Source organism: Branchiostoma floridae, chromosome 4 (assembly GCF_000003815.2).
Source record: "Branchiostoma floridae strain S238N-H82 chromosome 4, Bfl_VNyyK, whole genome shotgun sequence".
In the NCBI taxonomy this organism is placed as follows: domain Eukaryota; kingdom Metazoa; phylum Chordata; class Leptocardii; order Amphioxiformes; family Branchiostomatidae; genus Branchiostoma; species Branchiostoma floridae.
Genome location: NC_049982.1, coordinates 8,330,486 through 8,355,531, shown reverse-complemented (window position 1 = coordinate 8,355,531; position 25,046 = coordinate 8,330,486). Strand labels below are relative to the sequence as shown.

At 41.0% G+C, this 25,046-nt stretch overlaps 3 protein-coding genes across 7 annotated transcripts in view; 2 read left to right on the top strand and 1 right to left on the bottom strand.

Moving 5' to 3' along the window:
• LOC118413278 (dynein heavy chain 8, axonemal-like) overlaps positions 1 to 1,206 on the bottom strand; it is a 47,409-nt gene extending 46,203 nt beyond the window's left edge. The window contains 2 exon segments of the mRNA XM_035816534.1: positions 221 to 412; positions 1,115 to 1,206. Coding sequence (XP_035672427.1) covers positions 221 to 391 — 171 coding nt within the window. The 5' untranslated portion in view covers positions 392 to 412; positions 1,115 to 1,206.
• A 645-nt stretch (positions 1,207 to 1,851) lies between these two features.
• On the top strand, positions 1,852 to 4,438 carry LOC118414787. 2 transcript variants are annotated; one of them, XM_035819034.1, is made up of 3 exons: positions 1,852 to 2,013; positions 2,903 to 3,050; positions 3,359 to 4,438. In XM_035819034.1, exons 2-3 carry the CDS (start codon positions 2,910 to 2,912, stop codon positions 4,022 to 4,024), a joined length of 807 nt encoding a protein of 268 aa, XP_035674927.1. In that variant the 5' UTR covers positions 1,852 to 2,013; positions 2,903 to 2,909; the 3' UTR covers positions 4,025 to 4,438. The 2 variants fall into 2 exon arrangements, with proteins under 2 accessions (XP_035674927.1, XP_035674928.1); XM_035819035.1 differs by having other exon boundaries at positions 1,853 to 2,013; positions 3,362 to 4,438.
• Positions 4,439 to 5,673: 1,235 nt separating this feature from the next.
• Positions 5,674 to 25,046, top strand: part of LOC118414545 (CD151 antigen-like) — a 28,479-nt gene continuing 9,106 nt past the window's right edge. For 2 of the 4 annotated variants that reach the window (XR_004830995.1, XM_035818649.1), the window contains exons 1-2: positions 5,674 to 5,888; positions 22,504 to 22,607. Coding sequence is in view for 3 of the 4 variants with exons in the window: in XM_035818649.1 (XP_035674542.1) it covers positions 22,548 to 22,607 (60 nt within the window). In the remaining variant the exon portion in view is untranslated. Of the gene's footprint in view, positions 5,889 to 13,550; positions 13,677 to 22,503; positions 22,608 to 25,046 lie in introns of those variants that run through there. The other 2 variants (XM_035818651.1, XM_035818650.1) reach the window with 2 other exon arrangements.

Below are 25,046 nucleotides of genomic sequence, written 5' to 3'. Positions count from 1 at the left end.
GTAAAGTTTTAAAATGATGGTAAATCTAAATCTACTTCAGTTGTTACTGCAATTTCCAAATAGGTATTTCGGAAATTATAGTTATTAAACATGTATGACAACTTCAGAAGTCATTGATCGTCATCAGTTAACTAACAAGTGATCATACCAGCTGACCAATGACGAGATGAGATAGGCAAATACAGTCATTTTTTTATAAAATTTCTGAGGGAACACAGACTTGTCTGTCTTTCAAGCTCTCGATTTGAACTGCCTGTGCATGCAGCATGCTCATTCTGCGTCCACCTCTTCCAGGGGCCACCGACAGTCTCCTGCCGGGCTTGGGGCCTGGGGGGGACAGGATTCTCCCATCCTCCTCCTTCCCCTTTCCTGCTGTTTCCTCTCCAGACATGGCTGTCTGGGGTAGCAGGGGCTGTGTCACGGAACAAAAACAAGAGTAAGAACCAAGAGACATGAAAAGGCTCAGAAATATATCTGTGTTGTGCAACAGGAACCCTTTCATAATTTTATACGGGCATCTCCAATCAAAATGTTTGGGAGGAATGCAAATATGTACGATGAATGTAAACTGAACACATAGTACCACATCTAATGCAGAATATCACGTTAGAAATAAGATATTCGAGAGCCATGTCCATTTTGACTTTACATACAACCCCATGATATGAAAATCTGAACTCCAAAGACCAGTGAATCCTCAAAATCATCAATTTGAAGTTCAAGGTCACGTCACCGAATAGAGGTTCTGTGAGTTCATGGGACGATGTCAGATTACAAAAGTTTAGATACACAAGAGTAGATATATATATATATATCTAACACCATGAGCAAATGCCCAAAGATCCACCCTATTAAAACTTTATTTTCTGAATGAAATTGTAGTAGTCTCCTTTGACCTATTTTCCTCAGATGTCAAGGCCAAAGTCGGCCTTTCGAAATGTCGTCTGCAACGGCTGGTTCGAAGGTTTGAATTGCTATGGATAGTAGTACTTCAGGTCTTCTAACTTACTAATGATAGGGAACTGATACTTTTAAGAACTAATCAGTAATGTTGGTGAATTCCTTTGTTCAGATTTTGATTATATAAATCTTAAAAAGTAAATAAAACTTATACCTGAGTCTCTAGACGAACGTCCAGCAGACGACCCTCCTTAGTTACAGTCACTTCGAACACTTTTTACCCTGGTCTGAGAAACGAATCATATCCCATGATGCAAAAAGAACATCCCCTGCGCTATAAGACACAAACGGAACACTGGGTAAATGTGGCCATTTTTGACTGAGGTAAAAGCCTACCAAGGGAAAAATGGCGGGAAAATTTCACCACGCGTCCTTGTCCCTGGGGATCATCTGTAACGTTAGATCGTAAAACGACAGGGAATACAGCTTTTAGCGGTATGAAACGTAGATAGACGTACATCACTGAAAATCTTAGAGTGAATGTTACATTGCAGATATCCAAGCAGAGAACGTAAAATTAACTAGGGGTATTCTAGTTCCACTGACGCACGCTTAATTGGAAAAAAAATCTTAATTCGCACACTATTCACTCCATCATTGCTGACTCTTCAACAATGTGAACGTCATTGATACAACACTACAGGTTGACACTGCCAACTTAAGCTTCACATACGGTTAGCGATATCGGTCATGTTTTTTTGGAATTTTTTAAAATCTGTTCTCGGAAGGGAAAGTTAACTCGCAACCCTGATGTCTTCGAAGATTGGCTTTTCATAGTTTCTTATGACCTCTTATGTTGAACAGAACGTTTAACGTTATATGAATAACGTTATAACGTTAGGCAAATTGAAATTGGCGCGTAATTAAGACGTCATGCCGTTCTTTGACCCTCAGCTACAAAAACAGAATGACGTCAAGGGTTAAGGTCAATTTGCAGACGCCGGTTAGTTCCGCCTGCTGAACGCTGCTTCATTTAAGCGTTTCGTAAAAGGAACAAAACCCAAACACTCTAACAGGTACTTGCCACTAAACCAGCGACGACACAGGGTCAAGGTACGTAGCCTTACCGCGAGGGTACAACTCTGAGAAATTGTATGTTCAGGCAAGCTGGGCAAGATTGACAAATTAATGTGGATTCGACGTTATACTATTTGTTATAGCGTTAGAGGTCGGAGTAGTAGTCCACCACATCATGACGGCACTAACGAGAGGCATGAAACGTCAATCTAATCTGTGGTCCTACTTCGGTAGGGTTCAAAGTACCCTAACGATCCCAAACTGGTTCACTTGGGTTAAGGTTACCTTTGCTAGCTTACACTAGTCACATATACGTAAACCAGTACACCTGTCCTGTGCCGACAGAGTTACCCTTTCAGGATATAACGTAATGAAATCTGAAGACAACGTCGGCGTGTCTAGTTGCTTGTTTGATTTGTGAAGCGACCCCCGGTGGAATGTTTGTCTGGGTGCGTCATGTGTAACGTTCTGGGGACGATCATAACGAGAAAAATTGTTGCTGAACGACTTCCATTGTTCAAGAGACTCACCCCCAGGCATCGAGCAGCTGTAATGTTATAACCTGTATAATACAATTCGATTCTATTCTTTATCTACCTTTATATACATGTGACATTAGATTACTTGCATGGCATTTTGTTGCAAATTACTACTATCAATGTTTCTAAAAAATTAGTTTGACCAATCCTGACTGCCTATCACAATTAGCATTTTAACTAATGTAAAAGTAATGGCAATTAACTGTTCGACCGATGATAGAGTGACTGCGCCTGTACTGTCCGTCAAATATTTGCATTATAAGCTTTACATTTCTACGGAGGTCATGGGAATAGGCGATCGGTCCGTCACTCTAACGTCTCTTGTCTAAGACTGTAAAATCCATTTCAGGCGTTGATTATATTCTTTCTTATATCTATATACGTAGTTAGACCATGGCTCAGCCAACTGCCTTACTTTGGCGACAGCTGAGGCACTTGCAGACTAACAGACTTGTCGCGGCCACAGCAACACTCCCCCTTAGGTCTGGGCAGCGTCGTTGGATGACGACAACATCGGAGACAACTGAAAATGAGGTAAGGTGCTGATGTTTCATTGAGTTTCGAATTCGGAAATCAAAGCATTTAATTCGAGTGCACGTGTATGAATGTACCGCGTTTATGTCAGCAAGCGAGTTAGCACAAAACAGAACTTGTGTTCGGAAATGGTGACTTTGGATCATATCAGATGTTTGTGAATTCGATCTATAAATAAGGATGTGCCAACAATGCTGGAGAATGACGCATATCTGTCATATTACAATGGTTCGGAACATTTCTTTTTATTCATACGCATACCCTGTCAGTGATACTACGGTTTAACTAAAATCATGTTACCCCCATGGCAGGCGCGGTTCCATTGGAAGGACCTCCCTTGGCAAGCCATCTCTATTGGTGTTGGAATAGGAACCTTGCTGTACAAGACCCATAAGGGCGAAGAAATGGAGCTCCGCAGAAACAACCTTGCGTACGTCAACAACCAACTTTCCAAGCTGTACGGCCCTCTATACGGTAATAGGCTGGCCAATCACAAGAGCTACAAGGAGGCGCTTCAGGGCCACGGCAACCTGGTGAAATTTCTCCAAGAAGCCGAGAAGAAATGGCGAGACCCGAAGACGAGGGATGAGGGGGCACGCCTGTTAACGAGATGGCGAAAGTTTCTGTTTTACGTCATGCACCCGTTGGATCTCAAGGCTGAGGAAATCATCCGTGACAACGCACATCTGTTCGAGTACGGCGTCGAGGAGGCAGACCTCTTTAAGAATTTCGTCTTCCACGTCAACTACGAGAAGCTGATTGTGGCTAAGTGGCAGGAGATGGGTGAAGTCATCGGCAACAAGGAAGTCCTCGAAGAAGGGGACTTCTCTCGGGAGAGAAACGGCGGAAAATCTGACGACGAGACTTTTCAGATGCACGCTCGTGTAGTTCATCATGTGAAGGAAACGTACGAGAAGCTTGTGGAAAGGAAAAAGTCTCTGATGCGAGAAATAGAGGAAAGGGGCGGGCATTGACAAGATAATCACTCGGAACTTAATTCACACAGGTGGCTTAACTTTGGGAACGCACTGATAGAATAATTTTGCCTTATGTAATTGTTGTTGATTGTAATGATGGGGACGATGGCAGTTACCGATATAATGATCAACTTTTAGACTTGAAGAATTTATATATAATGTCAGTTAAGTGACTAGTAAAAGACTTGCAGACGAGCACTCGCGCGTACCCTATGAGGACCAGCAACACAACTCTATGCAAATGCTATGCTGGGTTCTTGTATATGCCCATTACATTTTGATTAGCACATTGTAACACATTGTTTACTACTCGGGACTTTTTTGGGTGCTTTAGATTGTTATTTTGCTAACTTCATTTTCAAATTGGCTGTCAATTATTATCGTGCAATAAAGTTTCGGTTGATAAGTTGATATAGTTCTTATCCATCGGTTCATAACAACTACGAAATACTGCTGCATTCTTTTGTCTGTAGATACACGCAACTCATTCTGCAAACAACGTCATATTTTGCTTCCTTATGTTTTCGTTGTCTTCTTCGGCCGAAAGCTGTTTATTGTGTTCCCGTGGTCTTTTTTTTTTTTTCGAGAATTGACGGGCCTGATTATGTTACCAGAATATCGTCCCCACTCTAAGTTCTAGCCCTTTGATCTGAAAGTGAAAGCCGTCTTCAACCTCCACACTGCACCACCACAGTAATCCGCTAGGAGCACTCCTGCTGAATTTGTAGTCTTCAGTTGGAATAGTACTGATGCCGGTGGATGTATTTAGGCCTTGTTGATTTGATTATATGGATGACATCCACTGGGAACCCAAAATCTGGTGCGAGCGTGCGAATAAAAAAAATCAGCAAAAAAAAGTTGCCTTCATTATGAAATAGAAGTGGTCAGGAATTTGAAATATGGCACACAGAATGTGAAATGAAGTGAAGTTGAAGTATACCAAACACTAGATTTTTCATTTTTGATCTTTCCCATCTTCTTAGACCTTGGAATATTTTGTGATATTAGTATACGTTTTCCGATATTTGTTCCTGCAATCCATGGCATACAATTGCTTCTTTTGGAGCTGCTCTGTACGATTTACAGTATTTTTTATTTTATTTTTATTTTTGGAAACGGCCGAAAATTGATGCGCGTGCGGATGTTATACACATAATCAAATCAACATGGCCTTCGTTTAAACAAGATGTAACGTTATATTTTGCTCAAACGGCAAAACTAAGAAATTTGTTGCTTTTTTCATTGTCGAATTACTCCTTTACTGACTCATCCTAATATTACATTTTGTACTAAAAAAAGTTTTAGCAAGGAGGTGAAAACATTTCTAACTTCCTTGGTTTAATAGTTAAGCTGACAAGATAACTTCAAAGCATCCTTCAAAGCAAGGGTGAAACCAAGGACGTTATCCTTGACTCGGAAACCCAGCGTTGTTGACCTTGAAATGAAAACCAATACAGAACGCAAAAGAATAGAAAACTTGTTATTTGATCACGCTTGAAAAGGGGCACCACAAAGTTTCACCACATTAAAAAGTGGCCTATGTAATAATGTATAATGAACAGGAGAAATCACAAGACGAGCAAGAAGGTCGAAGCCACACATCTGCTTGAAGATTGACGGGCGCTATCATATTGCCGTACTAGTATTTCCGGAGGGAGTGACGGGAACAGCCCACACACGGGTCAGACTGCAGCGCGCTGTGGACAAGTCTTCTCTACAACTGGGACGCAGGGTCTCCTCTAAATCTGAGATTTCTTCTCAACTCCGACAGGATTTTCCTGAACCTCCGTGCGTTTTGTGCAGCGACGTCGTCGAGTTGATGCCAGCCGGCAGGAGGAAGAAGTGAAAGCGGAAAAAGCAGGTCAGTGCTGTCGTATTTTCATTCAAACGTGCGGCGGGCATTGAGAGTTGGCAGCCGGGCGGCGTAGGGAACTTGTGTGTCGGTCAGGCATGGCGAGGTCAGATTATCTAGGGTTGATACAACGTTTCAAACATCGTACGGTCGTGTTGGTCCTGGTCAGCCAACATGCGATTGTACTTTACAGAAACCTACTGCTATTGTCGCTCTTTCGTGATTACTGAAAGCGTTTGTCTTTTGTTGACAAGCTGAAAATATAATCTCGCCCGAGGCCAAAAAAGTCACTACCCGCCCCCTGCTCATGTTGGTCCTTACGAAGAAACGTTTATGATAACATTGATATTAAAATTGAATTGATTGAAAAAAACACATGCAACCGCTGACACAGTCAATAATAAAGGAAACAGTTGTAAACATTACATTTTTTCTATAATAGTAACAACGTCCTTGACTGGGGCAAGGATTATACAACGTTAGAAATATGATATGGCCCTTTTCTTGGTTGTACTAGTTATTCCTTCAGCCACCTCTTTTATAAACTTCAGAGTTGTTTCAGTGGGTCAACTTTCTCACAGACGAAGTCGATTCATTAAGAATGTTGTCTATGGTTTTTAGAATCAGTATTGCCAAGGCAGGCAGGCATTGCCAAGTATTCTCCAAGCAGAGGTTGGGTCACGGAGGTAGAAATCCTGACCACAACTATGTCCGCGGCCCAACCTCTGCTTGGAGAATATTGCCAAGGCAAGGCCATGTCCATCAATAGGTTAAGTTAACTCTCACAGCTTCCACCAATGTGCTAAATCAGCTTGTCAGAGCAAAGGCCAGGGTCCATGGGCCACTGGAAGGATGTGTAGGAATGCTTAACAGGAAGTATCCACATTTGCTGGGAATTCAGAGCCAGTGTCCCCAGCTGGGGGCTGGCAGGATTCCCCAGATTCCAGCTGTTGGTACAGACTGCCTGGAGACAGCCACGCCCCCTGGGGTCATGACCCCACACCTGGGGGATCATCATCAAACCATGTGTGTTATTGTTCGGGATGTTCGTTTGGGATGTTCGGCTTCAGAGTCTGTCTCAGACACGTTCCCACACATTTAGGATGTTCCCTTCAGAGTCTGAGAAAGTTTACCGCTCGTCAGGATGGCTTTCTTAGTTTCCAAGCAGATGTAGTAGTTTGGCCTGTTTCATCGTATTTGGTGTACAGTGGAAGCCAGTTAATTGCACGTCGGATAAACGCACACTTCGGTCAATTGCACGAAATACAAAAATCCCGTGGCGGTGCGGTCCAACGGGGTAACTTCGCATTATCGCACACGCCAGATAATTGCTCGTGATTCGCTGGCAAATTGGGTGTGCAATTAAGCGGCTTCCACTGTATTTGCAAATAAAACAGTTACCCTTTTGCCTGTAAAAATCATGGACTTCTAGAAAAATTTCCATAAACACTGGTCACCACATGCGATCAAAACAGGCCTGACCTCTACATTTGCTTTGAGATAAAGTTTCTCTTGATACATGTTTATTTAGCATGTCACTGATTTCTAACAACCACCACTTTCAGAAGCTCCTTCCTGGCCTGTATAAAATCTGCTCTACTGTACGATCCTCTTCAGAGAAAAAGAGCAATATTGATATTTAATTGCTGGCAGGGGACAGCTATTGAATTAACGTCTGCTTTCTACTAATTCTAGCCACCATTTCCCCCCATGGCTTGCATGTTTTAGATGAAATGCTGTTTTTTGTCTGTAGCCTAGATCAGCCATTCAGGGATAATTGTAATCCCTCTAAAATCCCGGCTTACCAATAATCCCCTTCTCTGCTTCTTGGATTGAATATATCCAGGGTGGAGTTCCAAACGGTCCAGTCTCCAAAGCAGTTAGGAACCATTGGTTCCTTCAGTCATACTGAAGTGAAAAGATGATGAAGACCTTTTAAACCCAGGGTGATGCCAAACACTCTTTTCTCTGTAAGTAGTTTGTTTCAAAAGGTGTGATACGAGTCCAATAGCTTCTTCAGAATCACAATACAGTAAATCACTGTATTTGGTTGGTCTTGTTGACACTTGCAGAATGTGGTTGTTGTTTCACACCCAACTGACAAAAGTACATTTACACAGAATTCCAGTAAGTCACATCCAACAGGGAAAGTTAGTGGGCTATTCATTAAAGCTTGGGTCATGGTGGAAAGATCAGAAACACTTGCACTAGCCCTTTTGTTGAGACATCTCTACTGGAAAGTGCCTTGCCATAGGTGAAAGCTGCCTATATTTACGATAAATATATATACAGTGTATGTAAAAGTGTTTTGGAATTTATTTATTATCCTGCCCTTTAGTCCATTACTTTTCTCAGGCCCATCAGTCAAATTGGAATTCTGAAATGAGCTTTCCATTTTGTCCCAAATAGACATGTACTGAAGTTTTATCACCAACATGGTGAAACCATCAGGAGTTCTCCAGCCTGAGTTCCATGCACAACTCATGGTACAGGAATCTGACTGGAAGCCACATGGTGTGAGGAGGGAATGTGGGAATTCCCAAGATAGGAACCTGTTTGCTGTACAAACATGCCCAGGAAATACAATTCCACATGGCTAAATGGTCATTTTTACTGGGATTAACCAGGAAAACAGATCTGTGCAGTGGCAGCATGGGAAAATTTGACACTGCCTTTGTCTATAAAATTTCATGGATAAACTAAAAGCACCCAATGAGAAAGCTTGAAGAATTTCTTTTGCTTTGCAAAATAAATGGACTTTGGGATGGAAATCTATATCTTTTTTTATTATTCTAGAATTTGATTTATAGACTGTTTTGTTTATACATATTCATGATATTGTTTCACATGCACAGATTGCATAAGACTGCTAGAAAAAAGGGAAAATCAGGAAAAATGTTGGGAACTAAAGTAGAAGGAATTCTTTGCAAAGAGACGTCTATATTCTGGGCAAAGGAGATTTGTGGAGACAGATTACAATGCCTTACATCAAAAGGACCAGCAGTGCTTCACAAAGAATTGAGATTATAGAGCATAGGGTCAGAGAAATACCATTATCAGGCATGTGGAGTAGGGCTGTCTCAGGGACCTTTTCCTCCCTCCCTACCGGTTTGGAAATTTTCAGTTAGAAGAACAGAAAAATTAATCATTTTTGTAAAAGAAATTGACATGAAATTAATGAAAATGTACTTTCATAAGCTAAATGACAGATATAATGGCAAAAACAAATAATAAGGCATCCCAAACAATTAGAAGGACAGGAAAAAAAATTTAAAGCAGGAGACTGCATGGGGAGGACGGTCATTGGCATGGCATGAGCACAACAGGGACCCGCAGGCTCCCCTGCCAACAAGATGTATGGCTGGGCTGACAATGAGCCTAAACAAGTTCTAGGTCAGCAGGAGGGGGCAAGGCCACAAGATGGTGTGGATTATCTAGTAGTGGCGGAGGTCGTTGGCTGGTGGTTGTACTGCTGCAGCTTGGTACAGCTCTCGTTTTTATCAAGGGTCTGATTTACCTCAGAACTAGCCTGAGTACCATCCTCAGTAGTTACTGCTGGCTCCATCTTTTCTCTTGCTCATTACTGAAAAGACTGAACCAGAAGTATACAAAGGATACTACCTCGAACTTGGATGAGATGCCATTTTTATTGTCGTCTTCGTCTTGTTTATCCATCTTTTTTTTTTTTAGCCAAGGCACTAAATGCTCATTCCTGATACAGTCAGTAGATGTATTGAATGAGAAATATTGTACCTGCAATAATTTTTGCTGCCCCTACGGCCAGTGAGGCTATGGGACCGGTGAGGTGAGGTGAATCATTTTTGGTGGCCTTCTGAAGTGTACAATGTGAGATTTTCTCTTCGAAAAGAATTCTTGTGCAGCATATCTGCAGATTTACCTTCTTGTTTGCCTGATTTACTGACAGGCTTTTGAACTAGAATCTGATTTGAACTCTGGTCTGAGTAGGTCATACATACAACAACACTATGGATTGACCGTACTCAGTCCAATGTTTTGTACATGACTGTTGTTTGGTTTGACTGTGTCTCAAGAGGAATATGGCACCATATTCGTTGCTAAGTGACTAAAGAATTAAGTTGCCAACAAAAGTAACAGCCAGTGTTATTGTGAATTGATTGTAATTCATTACGTTATTTACTCCAGAACTTTTACTGGGCTACTCCGAGTTCAAGTATCTCCCCAGTCCCAGGTTTCTCTCCACCAGTGTTTGCTAGCTGATGCGTATTGGTAGAACTTTAAAGACTTTGTTTATAAAAATATATGGTTGGCCTGAAATCTAAACATAGGACAATGTGTTCCATTGGTCTCTAAACAAATTTCTCCTAAGAAAATATGATACCATCATGGGACTGATACATTGGTAGTTTGTTAGCATTTACATTGGTGAAATATGTGTCATACTGTTTGTTTGGTTTGGTTTGGACCCACATTAGTCATTTAGATGGTATGGCACATGTATCCTTCTCCAGAGTTCCATCAGAATGTTTATTAACAAGAGATGTTGGTGTTTCCCAGCCAAACAAACGGTTGTTGAACTTGAACTTCAAGGCTAGCTACTCCAGTACGAATCATGTGCAGCTGAGTTCTCTTCGCAACCCAAGTTTAAGGCTGTCAGCAAACATGTTAACACCATGATACAGAAGTATAGTACAGATATGGGTGAAGGAGGCATGTAGAGATGGACTTTGCACCAGCCCAGAGCAAACCTGCTGCCCCACATCAGCCTTTCCCCAACTTAGCTCTGTGCTGAGGTTGGGAAGTTGCCAAGGGCACAGAAAGCATGTCAAGGTCATGCCAAAAGTAATACCCTGGGACTCCTAGGGAATTGGGGGTAGATTTACCGTGATCTCTGATTGCTATATGTGGTGAGAGAATGACTGACCCAGAGGGAAGAAAGCCAAAGCCTCACACCTAAAATGGCAAGGAGAGTGTATAAACTTTTGCCTGAATGAATGTGTACGTGTGTTACATATAGGTTACTACTGCCAGATAGGAGAAAGGGCTATGCAAGTGTTCACTCTTTGTGAACTCTCTTACTTTCTTCCAGCAAATTTGCGGCAAGAAGTGGCAATAACTGGCAAAATGTAATAGTATATGTAGTTGTTATTTTTACTAACCCCATGTCTGTATACCCCCTCCTACACAGTACATTAGTCTTTGCCCTGTGTTGATATTAAAGGTTCTCCCACTGCCCAAGACTTTACTACATGTCTGTTTGACCCTTGCGTTCCTCCCGAGGGTGAGAAATTCCTCCTGGCAGCCCACTGCAACTTCCCATGTCTGTGTGGGAGGCTCAGGTGACTAAAAACAGCTCAGGTGGCAATTCCCTTATTTGTCTTGGCCGCACCAGCCATAAATACTTCACTTTATGCCTTTGAAGCTGAAGGTCAAGGGTTCAGGGAGAAGATGTTGTGATGTTTTGCTGACATGTACGTCAGCAGTTTAATGTTACTGTTAGGATTTCTTGAGATGTACATTGGAACCAGCTCATTGGAACTGTCAAGGACCCCTCCACTTGAACTTGGAGGGGTCAGAGTTTAATTTATTACTCAGCAACCTTTTTTGTTGAAATTATTGTACACACCTTTAAATCATCCTCTTCAAACTAGCCTTAAGCTGTAAGAATGTGTTGAGATGTTTTGTCAACATAGAAGTCTGCAGTACCTTTACATTAAATATTATTGTTAGGATTTTAGACATGCACATGGCACTGGTGCTGATTGTCAATGCTTAGTCCATGGAAACCAGCTGGATTTTAGCCTTCAGCAAACTTTTTCAGTAAGGTATGCGGTGTGTGTGTGTGTTTCCTGACAACATTTTATGCTGTAGTCAGAAGAACTTTCTACGTTTTACACTAATATGTAATATCAAGGAAGGCAGTTACACAAAGTTTTATGAATAAGACAGCTTTCCCTATTTCAAATAAAACATGCTAGTACCTACTGCCATGCAGGCCCTTTTCAATAACATTTTTCTATGCACTTTGAAATAGATCAATCTTTGAAATCAAAAGCAGAAATTTCAATGCTGCAATGTAGTGCGGTCTCATAACTGTTCTGGCTTTGTGATCCAAGTTGACAAAGTAAACGGAAAGACCTTTGAACCTCAATAGTTGAAGTGTGGCTGCTGTATGTGCTAATCTGTGGGTTTTGTGGTTAATGACTGGTGGGTAAATATTTACTATTGAGTGACTGTGACCTCTACAGAACTGAGGCACAGTCTAGACAAGTTGTTTGTTAAAGTGTGAATGAGTAAGAATTAGATGCAAAGGAGCGTTCCTTGAAGAAATCAAGGTATGGAAAGTAACTTAGTAAGAAATTAAACATTGCTTATGATCCGTTTCCTTTCTTTCATTTTCCACTGTAGTGGTCCCAGTATACAGTTGATTATTCTTGACTCCCACTGTTTTCTTTTGAGGTACATGTGTGAGCCTTGGTATGATTGATGTTTCCTTCAAGGTTTTGGGGAGAAAATTGTATTCTGTAGGTATGTTGTTTTGTTTGTTGGATATGCATATGTCACAGGTAGGGTATATATATGCTTACCCACAGCATGTCAATAACAATGGCTTGCTAAACCTAAAGGTCATTCTGCACACATTCTTGTAATTTTTTCTAGAATTTTTGGACATACCAAGACATTGTCATCGTATTAACAAACACCTGAAACAGTCTTAATTCTATTCCCAAATGGCTTCAGCATCATTTTTCTAGAAATAAATATATATTTATTTCTTCAACAACAAAACGTCAACAACTTATACAGAAATGTGCTGTAGTTGTTCTTTCCATGCCACCCATGAGCACTCTCCTGGGCCAGCCTGCCCTCTGTACTGTAATTACAGGGTTAATAACAGGGTTAATAACAGGATAATGTGTGGGTTTTACCACACCCTGGTGCCGGGTGATTATTATGTCAATAGCACCTCTGTGTCAATGAGAATTCGCACCATTACTGAGTACCTAATTACCTCATAATGATCCTCACAGTAAGCTACCCTATCCTACAGCACAGTAGTGATACAGGCTGAATGTATAATACATGTACCAACTAAGGTCACCTCCTATTTTCTAGAGCTTTTTCTTGTCCACCATGGTTTGCCTTTGTCCTTAAAAATCAATGGCAAAAGTCAATACAGACATGACCTAATTTTTTCTTCATAAGAATCATATGGCATGATTCAATCAATTCCCTTCCACTCATTTCCGGTAGATTTGTTGGTTCGACGTGAGTTATTGAAAATTTGATACTTGTAACGTAATTCATTGTACTTCCCTGATTATGATATTGGTTTTCAGTGGCTTTTGTTTGCTGTCACCTAGGCTATACACAACAGTAGTGGGTGGATATTGTGTAACTTACCAAAAGTAATCTTGATGGTTGGGAATTTATGAGATTTCGTTGGAAAATAACAATTTATTTGGATCAGTGATTAAAACAGGGATCATTTTGATGCCGCCAATATACTGTGATGAATTTTTGTGCATTCCTTTTTTATGTACACATGTACTACTAGTATTTCAATGAGCCCCCAACAGGGTACTCTTCCATTCCAAGAGCTGCATTTTCCTTGCATCCTGAAAAGTGCTGGACCCTTCCAAATCACTGTGATAATGGGGAGGGTCAGTGTAACCTACTCCCCTCTGTGAAGCTGGTGTGGGCCTATTTATAACCCCCCCTGTCAAGGGAGATGGATGAGCCTGAGGGTCGACCTTCAAATGGGAAAGGTCGGATTCCTTGCCTAGGTTCGGAGGAATCCTGAATGGCCACACCATTGTGAGTACACCATGGGGATTTTTGCCATATATCTGGAATGGGGTAGCCTATGCATGTAAATAGCCTCACAGTTTTTATGTGAACGATATTGGCGTAGTAGGTGTCACTTGGGCTTTAGGAGCTATTACAGAAGCTAAAAGAATTAAGGATAGTGCTGACATCAAAATCTGGGGCATGGCCTGGTCAAATATGTCAATTTTGTTTTGTTTCTCTGTTTAAATCTTTGCTACTCGGGAAATGTCATGGCAGGGAGGTAGCAAAGCTACGTAGGTGAATTGTCTGTTTAGTGTTTATGGGACTGAATGAGGAGACGACCATTGAACTAATGTTTTCAATCACAAATGGCTTTGGTCCTTCCACACCAAATGGGCACAGGAAGCTGGGAGTTGTTTATGCTGTGGCAGGGGTGATGATGGATATGAGGCCAGCATCATCAAGCATCAGGACATGTTACAGTATCAGGTGATCTATCTCTATCAGTGGGACATGGCAGATTGTGAATGTGTCCTGGGCTATGACAGAGCTGGGGTGATCAGTAGCTATTGTATCAAATAAACAGTTGAAATTGTGGAATGACAAAATATCCCAAGCCCGGGCTACTCTCTTGTAATAAACATTTTCCCGGAAAAAAATTAAAAAGACAACGATTCAAAAATAGTGTGATGTAATAGGTGTCTTTCTACTTCAAAACTCCTACCTTTGTTTATCCTTCTCCCTGCTGGCCTAACCCGTAACCTTTAGACATTTGTTGCCAAAATCACGCTACTTCAGGAAGGAGAAAGTTTTAGGAATCCTTGTTGTCATCATCAAGAAATAGCCTGTGATTATGGAATTTTCAGGAAACCCGAAGAACACTAGGTTCAACATGTAACGATTTATGGTGCAATTACCCATGCTCATCCATTGTCAAGATTAAAGCAATCAGAGGAGCCTTGATGAGGGATTAGCCTGGATTTAGTCTCAGTGTCTAGGTTTAATCATTAGGCTAGACTTTTTGACTCTAATGACTGTTCTGTTCTGTTACTCCTGCAGCTTTTAAAAAGAATTTTCATCACAATAATAAGATCTACCATCAAGTAGCTGATATACAGTAACTAGTAGGAACAGAAAGGAAAACATGTATCATCATATGGATTTGTGACTGGATTTGTACATTGTAAGCCAGACATTAGAGATAACTCAAATCTTAATTCTTATCCAGCTTTGGTAGATGAACTTCTACTGAAAAGGATTATGATCAGTAATTCCTAACCAATCATGGCAGTGATTGTCAGCCTCATGAGAAGTTTGGAATGTAGGACCCATCTGTGCCTGATCACAAGTTTATGTACAGGAATCCTTCCACACAGAACTGTTTACTGTAATGTTTGTCCTGTGTTTATGCTGGCTTCCTTCATGACTGCAGCCTGACCCAGATTCGGACAGGAGGAAATAAACTTTAAACAGTCATAACCTGTCCCACTTCCTGTCTGGAGATTATATACAGGGATGCTGTTGGTAAATATTAGAAGAGGGGGGCACTACTGTGTAAGGAGGGGGAGGTTCCAGATACTGACATAGATGATAGATATCTAAAAGATCTACCAGGTGTATGTTTGAGGAGTAGGAGCAACATACATGTTCCGAAGTAGCCTGGTATCCAAACCTGTTTGACTGGCAAGTCTCTTTCCTCCTCTCTTACAAACAGTGATTTGCAAGACGATAAAAGTGGCTCAGTAGCTATAATACTTGTATAAGATTTGAATACCAGTATCAGTGATTCCATAATATTTTGGGACATGGTAGCCCTCTGACTGCTAAAAACATTGCATTTTCCATCAGTCTATACAAGGCTCTATGCATGCACACAGCGATACAAGGGAACAAATCTGAATATCTTTTTGTTGGTGTTTAACATTTAAGTCCAGGATGCTCCACCCTGATCCTCCAGCCTCAGAACAGATGTCCAGACTGTAGAGATTAGGCCAGCAGGCTGAAGGGTCCTCAGTCTTATCTCCGGTTTTGCGAGATGATTGGATGTTCCCCATAAACCCTTCAGGCGGTTTTCCCATGCTTCTCACCTGATTACACTTCAAAGTAGACAGCGCTTAAGAAAAACATTTGCCAGGGTAGTATTGCCTATGTCATATGATATCAGATTTACGTGCCTGTCATCGGAAGATTAAATGTGAATGGAATTTGTGATTCCTTATCAACAGTATGAAAATTATGACAATTAGAAATCCAAAATCCACGTCTAGCGAAATAATAGACATTAAATGAGGACAACAACAACAACAAAAGGATATACACAAATGCAAGGAATCATTGTGTAAATTTATATGATCACACCAAATATTTCATTAGCTAACAGACATTTCAAACTCAAAGTAAGATTCTCAGCAAGATAACATGAGTACTGAGGTCTGAGAGAAAACTTGAATATCATTGTACTCACTCCCTGAGCTGAGTGCAGTCCCTGAAAGTGAAAGTGAGTATACCAAGTCTAGGACTTTCCCACAGGCTCTATTTTCACATTGATCTTCCATTTCAGCAATATGCTTTTAGATCCAAGAACGTACAAAGGAACTGAACTGAACTGAACAAAATGATTTGATTTGCATTATATAAATTTGCATTATGGTTTTGCTGTATTGACGGAAAAAAAAGGGTTTGCTGACCTGATACATTGTACCTTTGAGATGGTCCCTCTCTTCCCTTTCATGTAAAATCAGAATGAGGTAAATCAAACCTGATTGGTCAGTATTGATTCCTATCTACCTCCTCCAGTATGTCTGGAGAAGAGCAGCCAAAACGTCAATGTCCCTCCTTAGAGGGTCTGCGTGCTTTTTTCCGTAAGTCGTAGGCAGCCTATTTTTATTTCCCGTAATTCGTAAGGAAAACCATCTTATCTACGTAATTCGTAGCGAGGCGACCAAATTTAGCGTAATTGCCTTCCTTGATTTAGCGTAATACGTAGGGGGTTCTTCTGAATTCAGCTTAAATCGTTTTTGGGTCCCCCCATGCAGACCCTCTTACAGGACTTTTCTCCAGTCCTGTTTGTCACAGGTGGTTTAGCTCAAAGAGTCAAACCAAGGTTAATGTCCTGGAATGAAAACACATGGAGTCAGCAGCAGCTGATATGTCACATTTGTCATCTGCTAATTGTTTGTAGGACAGCTCCAGTATTTTTTGTTGCTGATCCTAATTTAGCGGTGACTTGATTAGGATGTCAAGGTATGAAAAATGTCCTCTTTCTTGTCATTCAAAGGAGATTATAAAGCTAAGGCTTTTCAGTTTGCCTATGTAATGCCCAAGGTTGCCAATGTTTGTCATTGTCACTGAACAGGTCTTTCTTTTCTATAATCAACATTACAGATTATTTATGTCGTACAGTTTTCTTTTAATCCTGTATTTTCTATTTTTATTCAGTTTCGTAATGGGAAACAATCACGAGCAGTCAGATTTCATCTATTTCTCTCCTCCTCTTTCTCTGCTTTACCTTGGTAGGTTCCTAGTTGAAGAAGTACCTAGTTCAGTTGGCTCAAGTACAACAACAGTCCCACATACTGGCAACAGCTGGGCCCTGTCTGCTCTCACTACTGAAGACATGTCTGTAGGTTTGACTTTCAGTAACACCAATCTGCACTGGTTTCACAGGATTACACTTCAGGGATGGTTCATTGTTCGCAAAGCAGATTTTTCTAGTAGAGAGTGAAAGTAAAACTAAGTGTATTTTTATATGGCCAACCTTAAATCAGTATACTGAGGATCGTAATACTATCATCATCATCATCATCATGGCAGGGCGTTGTCACTATTATCTCTAAAATAATTACTACGTGTATTATCATTAAAACCATTTAAAGCCATGTCCTTCCAGTAAGAGTCTGCAACAGAGGCTAGGGAAAATGTTGCTTATGACCAGGACTGCTGACACAAGAAAAGGACACTGACAGAAGATTATAAGAAGAAATGAAATCATTTAATGATTTATTACCCAGAAAAATTGCATTGATGTTGTCACAGAATCCCTATAGCTTAGCAGTCCAAGTTTGTTACTATTGCTGAATTCTTTGTCAAGAGAATTGTGCATTGTAGATCTCCAGTGATTTTCTAATCTCAGCACCCAGCTTACACAGTTGAGAGTGATTGTTCCTAATGACATTTCTGTGATCCCTCGAAGGATACCCATAATAAGGGCATACACATATATCCAACACTAATTGGGCCCCTGCGCCATTATATAGTGGCCTTGTTTGATGGGGTAATCAAATCATCTGCCGCCACACTCAGCCAAATGAAACTGTGTGTCAGCTACACTTCCTGTATGAGATCTGATAGGATGGAACCATTTCTGAGAGGTAGGGACAGGCATCATTGTAGCCCTCTCTCTTTTAATACATCTTTATTGATACAAATCACTATAGAAAGCTATTTTGCCATCTTGTACACGGTCTTGTGTGTCATTTGAATGTGCAGGTTTTCTTTAGATAATGTCTTTTATTATCATTTCTTATACCAAAAGAGAATGGATTGGATAATTCTTGTCATCTGTTCAGAGCCAGACAACATAGATGCATGATGACGCCACATTTCTCATCATGCACATATGTCTTATCATGGCAGGACACATCCCATTAGAGGTTTATCTTCACACATTGCCAGTGTAAGGCAGAGACACTTCAGGTTTATCTCCTCTCACGTTTGGCTGATAGCCAGACAGGGTAGTTTTTCTGGGCCTCCATGTGGAAATCCTGAGCTGTGTGAGTACACATGTACATTTGTGTATCTGTTCTGTTAGACTGGGACCACCCTATGACTTCTTATCCATCCTGTCCTTTCAGATTTGTTTCCTGTATTACATATCTGAGGAAGTCATTGAAAAATATCATGACCTCCAAGTAGCTTGAAATAAATAAGGATATCCAAGGCTTAACTTTTGTAGGCAAGAATCATTTGATGTCTCAGTAAGCTCAAAATGTCTAACTGTATTATGAATGTCATGTGTGACATGTAAATGTTAACTTAAAGTGGCGAGTATATTCCATATTGATAAAGGTTATCAATACAGAATGTTTCGTCAACATCTTTCTTATCTCACTTCCTGGTACCCCCTTTTTCTATGTGGTTTCATCCAATTGTAATTGATTAGTGGTGGAAGTTAATAAGCTATAAAAATTTTCCCAGATTAGACATTTGTTGCATGACCAAAGTGCCACAGGCATTCCCAGGTGGCATAGCTCTATGGTGAGCCATATGTGCTTCTCTGTTCCGTAATCAATTTGTGGTTTAATGACAGTTGTAGACTTAACAATTTGATTAGCTGCTTCTTGGAATTCTATATGGCAGACTTGGAAGTCTGGCGATAGCAAGACAATACAGTACAATCATTCAATGGAGATATTTCAAGGGGTTTTAGCTTATAATATTGTACATATGTTTTCCATATTCTACTTGTAATTTTTACCTCCATGAAATGTCATGGAGGTTATATTTTACCCCGCGTTTGTGTGTCTGTCTGTCTGTGTGTTTGTGTGTGTGTAAACAAGATAACTCAAGAACGGCTGGGTGTGTTGGTAGTGTGTGATGAAAGCTGGAAATGATTAGATTTTGGGCCCTCTAGCGGCTCCCCTTGGTACTGCAGCGCAACTTCCGGTTTTGCTATTTCGGTGTTCTAAACATGCTATGGTCACGATTTTTGAGTGTTAGATAGCTCATGTGCTCAGGAAGAAATGACATAAGTTTGGGCCCCCTAGCATCTAGTTTTGGGATAGCAGGGGCGTTTTTGTCAAAAACTTCTGAAGAGGATAACTCAAGAAGGGAACAACGGATTTTCATGATTTTTGGTATGTAGGTACCTTAGACAATGTTGTACACGATAAGATACTAATTATGCAAAATAGGAGTACATTTGCATAATTAATGAGAATATTCTATAATAGCAGTTTTTTCAATGTATCTCTTGTTTCAGACATGCTATGGTCTTGACATTTAGGTGGTAGATAGCTTTTAGTGCCATGACATATTGGGGCAAGTTTCAGCCCCCTAACATTTAATTGTAGAACTGCAGGGGCATTTTTGTCAAGACACTTCAAAGAGGATAACTGCAGAAAGGAACGACGGATTGGCATCATTTTAGGCATGCAGATAGCTTGGGCAAAGATGTTCATAATGATATGCATGTTATGCAAATGAGGACTTAATTTGCATAATTAATGAGGAAATTGTATAGCTCCATTGTTTTCAATAACTGGACCTCAATACATGTAACACATGTTAATTATGATAGGTGGAATATAAGCAGATACCAAATATGGTAATGAGGAACTTATTTGCATAATTTATGCAACAATTGCAAAACCAATTTATGATTAATAATGGGAATTTTACAATTGTGACATGTGTATGTTAGTCAATGATGAACAACACCATACATAAATTATATTAATGTGTTAGTCAATTGCATGAAATTTACGAAAGCTCTAAATTTTCATGGAGGTATGAGGTCGCCGAACTCTAGTTGTCAATTTCTTTAAAAGCTTCAGCCATATATTTGCCCTAGCATGTAGCTGTTATTTCATGCTTTATATCATGCCTATGATTGTATAGGCTTTTTATTAGTCCCTCCCCTAGGCCTAGTATGTGGTATGTAAATTCAGAAATGTTCGTGATGGTTTTATGTTCTGCGGTTTTTACTCTAGCTGGCCGCTTCAGCACAAACTCCGCTGCAAACATTATGTGACTATAATATATGGCGCTACCGCAAACTCAAAACCACCATAAATGCTACATTTTGTTACCACAAAATTGAATCCCCTCAAACTTAAATGCATTTATAGTGTCCCTTCATTCTCTAGGAAACATATGATGGTATTGTTTCTGCCCAGATAAACTAATCACACTTCAGACATGCCCGTAGCCAGGATTTTGCCTGTGGGGTCGTTTTACTCTTTGGCGGACCAACGAGCGCCAAAGGCGCGAGGCGAGCGCCGAAGGCGCGAGTTTCCTACGGGGGTCCGGGGGCATGCTCCCCCGGAAAATTTTGAAAATTGAACACTCTGAAATGGTATTTCCTGCGTTTTTGAGAGATTTTCAAAGGAAAAATCAGAGACGCTCACACAACTGTTTCAGACATTATTCTATTCGACGAAAACGAAAGATTGGGTACATCAGTTATGAAATGGCACATCATCACTTCTCCGAACTTTTAACTGGCTCTGATAGCCCATTCAATTTGTATACGACAACCGACACGAAAACTGGATGCTTTACAACGCTCTTGTACTTGAAATGTTTTTCCTCTTAGAAATATGTGAAATTACATCGTGCCAATCAGCAGGCTTTGATTCCGGCCCCGGCCCGCACGTCCCAGCTCCGGCCACACGTTCCAGCTCCGGCCCGCACGTCCCAGCTCCGAGCTGGAATCAGTGCGGGCCGGAGCTGGACCGTGCGGGCAAGAGCTGAACCGTGCGGGCCGGAGCTGGAGTTCAACGAGGGTGATGGCGTGAAAGTTGTCGACGTCTTTCTAACGCGTGCCGCGCCCCGCCTCGCGCGGGCCGGGCCTTTTACATAACAGTAGCACGCCCCGGACTCAGGAAGAACTAACTGTAAACCGCAGGGTTCATCTTTACTCTATGACAATGTCTCGGAGCAATTTTTCTAGGATTCTAGACCCGTTGGAAATACAAATTAGTCCACCTTTTAAAAGTATTGTGCATTGAAAAAACGGACCTTCGAGAAAAAAGCGGACCTTCGAGCCCGCGTGGGGGGGTGCGTCCGCACCCCCCCGAACCCCCCCTGGCTACGGGCATGTCAGAGTAGGGCATTTTTTTTCTGACCCTTTCCAGGCTGGTTTAGGATATCAGCCTCCATATGCTGCTGGACAATTTCATGCCTGATTTTGTACTGGCCTACCTGTTAACAGATGTAAACAAGCTGAAGCTTCCTTCAATTTCCGAATTCCTCCCTACTCTAAGTCTAATGTACTTGTTATGGGTTATGAACAGGTAACATGAGTTGACAATGATGGAAGACCATGTGAAATTACAGTGTGATTCCTTCCAAACTCTACTTTTCATGCTGCCTAGTTGAATCAAAGCATGTGGAATCTCTACGTAGAATGAAGGACTGTTTTATGGTCTGTGCCTTTGGTAATACAGGTGTGTTGTAGTATGAAAGTTCATCTGTGTTGGTGAATTACATTATACAAATTAAAAGTGTCCTCAAGCAAAACAACTGCTTGCCAGAATTTTTGACTGAATCTGAGCGATTAAGTGAAAATTTCTGGTATGTTAATTTTTTCATTAGTTATTAATACTGTACCTAATATCTGTATACATGTGTAAACAAAGCATCTATCTGATGTGCTAGTATAGACAGAGGAACCCTTGTGAGTAAGAAGGGATAAATGTCATTGTGTTGATTAAAACGGAAAGCCTAAGGGTGTTTAGTTACAACAAAAAACTCAAGGTAGCCACCAGACAGGTAAAGTGATAATGATTAGATAATAGCTGGTTTCCTTTGGGGGTAATCGGTCCAAATTCCTTTACTGTGTTCAAATAGCTTACCAGAAGGGGGGTCGGTGACAATGTTGTTTCAGCTCGGATAGAAGTATATCACTCTGTATTATTATCTAGTACTTCTATGATATTTTAAGTGTACTAAAAAATTGAAGTATGACTATGTAAATACGACATTCATATGAATGTCTTCCAACAAGGTTCTGGCATAATTTTCTCTCTTGTGTGCTATGTTATTTTCCTTCATCCTTGTCCTTGTAAATTGTATTTGAATGACATTACTATGAGTCATGACACATCTTTTTGTCTTTTTTTGTTTTGCACAGAAAGTTGCTACTGAGTGAGACGGTAAGACTGGGCAGGAGCTGACATGGGGTGTGGACTCACGTGTGTCAAGTATCTACTCTTCATCTTCAACTTTATATTCTGGGTAAGTACTCATCTTATAGATTATGCTTTAATGTCTAAACATTGTTTATTTAAAGATCTTAGTAGAAATTATGATTGATTGATAAACAAATACAGTCAAACCTGCCCGAGCGACCACCTCTTCTCAGCCACCACCTGGTCATTTCGACCGCTTTTTCTCGGTCCCGATTTATTTTCCCTTTGACGTAAGCATTAAGCGACCTTTTCTCAACGACCACCTGGCCAACGCGACCGCGACCGGCCCAAATTGGGACCCATAACGACTGCATCATTTTCAAAATTGACGTTTTCATCGATTTTTGATGATAACTAGCGTCGGATTTTGAGGTTAAATTTACAGTTTACAGTGTGCGTGTTGTATTTGACATTGAAGACTTCGCTTCTTTGCGTGCGTGCAGTGTGCTTGCTATTTGCCATTAAACACAACGGAAACCATTTACACTTTGCATCGGTCATGTTTTGAGTCGATACTCTTCTCAGCGACCACCTGTCCAAATCGACCGCTTTTTTCCGTTCCCCCGTGTGGTCGTCTTGGACAGGTTTGACTGTACAACATTTCCAGCGCATTGTTGGTTATTGGGTGGACCGACTACACTCTCTTCGCAGCCAGGGGCTGAATTTTGAGGAGCTATCAATTGGTTGGGCTAATTTGCAAGGTCTGGAGTGGCTGCCATTTGGTGCTAACTCAGGTGACCTCAGTACGACAGCAATTGCCCCATGTGCGGCCATAGGACTGTGGGTTATATGGCAATGAAGATGTAATCATGTAAATCTAAAGTCTCATTTAGTTGCCAATGAAAGTCAATGACGGTTCACAAATTTTATCCAGTTGCTTTAGCCAGTGTTACTTTGATGTTTCTCCAATGTTCATTGGGGTTTAACTTTTGCTTCAGTTCGACCTAGTTTTACAACCTTCTGTCAGGGCTGGCTTTCTGTTTAGCCTGTAACTTGGACCCAGGGTTTGACCCCAAGTCTGTGTTAGACATTGTACATCTGGAGTAACTCACTGTACCTGGCACCACAGTCTGGGAATGACTCAGGACCATCATTTCTCACAAGGAAGGAAAGCTCAAACCCATATGTAATGTCAACATGTGGTTGTATTGTGTCGCACTCTTGAGTCTTGAATCAAAGCATAGTGAAGTTTGTACCTACATGTAGCTGTTAGTTCTGGCTTGTATATTTGGGTGTGAGTTTCACTTAGCAGCTTGAATGACAACTGCAACCCTAAAGTTTCTCTTCTGTATTGACAGACATACTATTTTCCAGATAATAATCCTATATAGTCTTGTATCCCTTTTTAAAATTCTTCAGGTATTGAGATATGTGAGCCTTTTGTTTATACCATGTGACATTCTTACTTCAGACTCGATTCCTCCCTTGCACACACACGCAAAGGTGTGTGGGTGGATTGTTATAACTGCCAGCACACGCCATACTTGACTTATGACCCCAGATAACCATAGCGACAAAACCCCTGTGGCATTATAACAGGAGCCTATAACAGAAATTATAAGAATCATAACTCAAGTTGCTCCCCTTGAGTCCCCAAACCTATTTGGTGCACCCCACACAGATGTTACTAATTCATTTGTGCCAGACAAATGAGTCTCCCTGGGTGTGCAACAGGAGACCTGAAAGCTGCTGCCAGGTTTTCCTTTGATGTGGTATACATAATGTGAACTAAACAATTCATACATTGTATATATGTATACTAGTATATAGTGTAGATAAGAATATTTTGTTGTAGCCTTTGTGCTTACACAGTGCAATGCAGTTTTACAAAGGTTGAAGTTATACCAAGGATCTGTTAAAGGTTCACAACTTTCTGAGATACATAGTTTAACTGGCCAGCAAGGTAATCAACCTACAAGGGGTGAAGACAAAATTGCCTGGTGTAATTGCAAGACTAGTGTTATTTTGTGGTTAGAAAGGATTCCAGACCCCCAGCCCGATTTTAATATCTCAATACCTATGTCTAAGACCCCGTTCACATGGGAAAAAAGCAAGTGAGTTAAACGAGGAATCCGATTAAAATGACCAATCCAAAGCCATGTGAACAGAACTAATCCGATTGGATTGCCCATTTTGGATTGGATTGACTTGGATTGCAATCCACCTCGCGAGGTGGATTCAGCGCGCGCAATCCGATTGCCGCGCAATCCGATTGACCACAATCGGCCATGTGAACACAATTGGATTGGATTCGGGCTTGTTTCATGGTTTTGACGTCATACATACGGGTACAGTGGACATAAGACATACAACAAACCACCATACCTACCACATGGCAAAAAAAAGGGTTAATACACGGATTAGTAAAGAAGTTTATGGGAAAGTTTGCTTGCAAAATCATCTTACCGCTATGGTTAACAACCGGACGCCGCAAGATTCGCCGGAACATGTGCACCGGTTCTTTCAAAAAATCGGCAGTGTGGCA

Excerpts from the sequence above, each read along its gene's own strand:
- LOC118414787 (XM_035819034.1), top strand. The coding sequence starts at position 2,910 with ATGGCTCAGCCAACTGCCTTACTTTGGCGACAGCTGAGGCACTTGCAG. Across the intron at positions 3,051-3,358 it reads CGGAGACAACTGAAAATGAG|CAGGCGCGGTTCCATTGGAA; the intron begins GTAAGGTGCTGA and ends TTACCCCCATGG.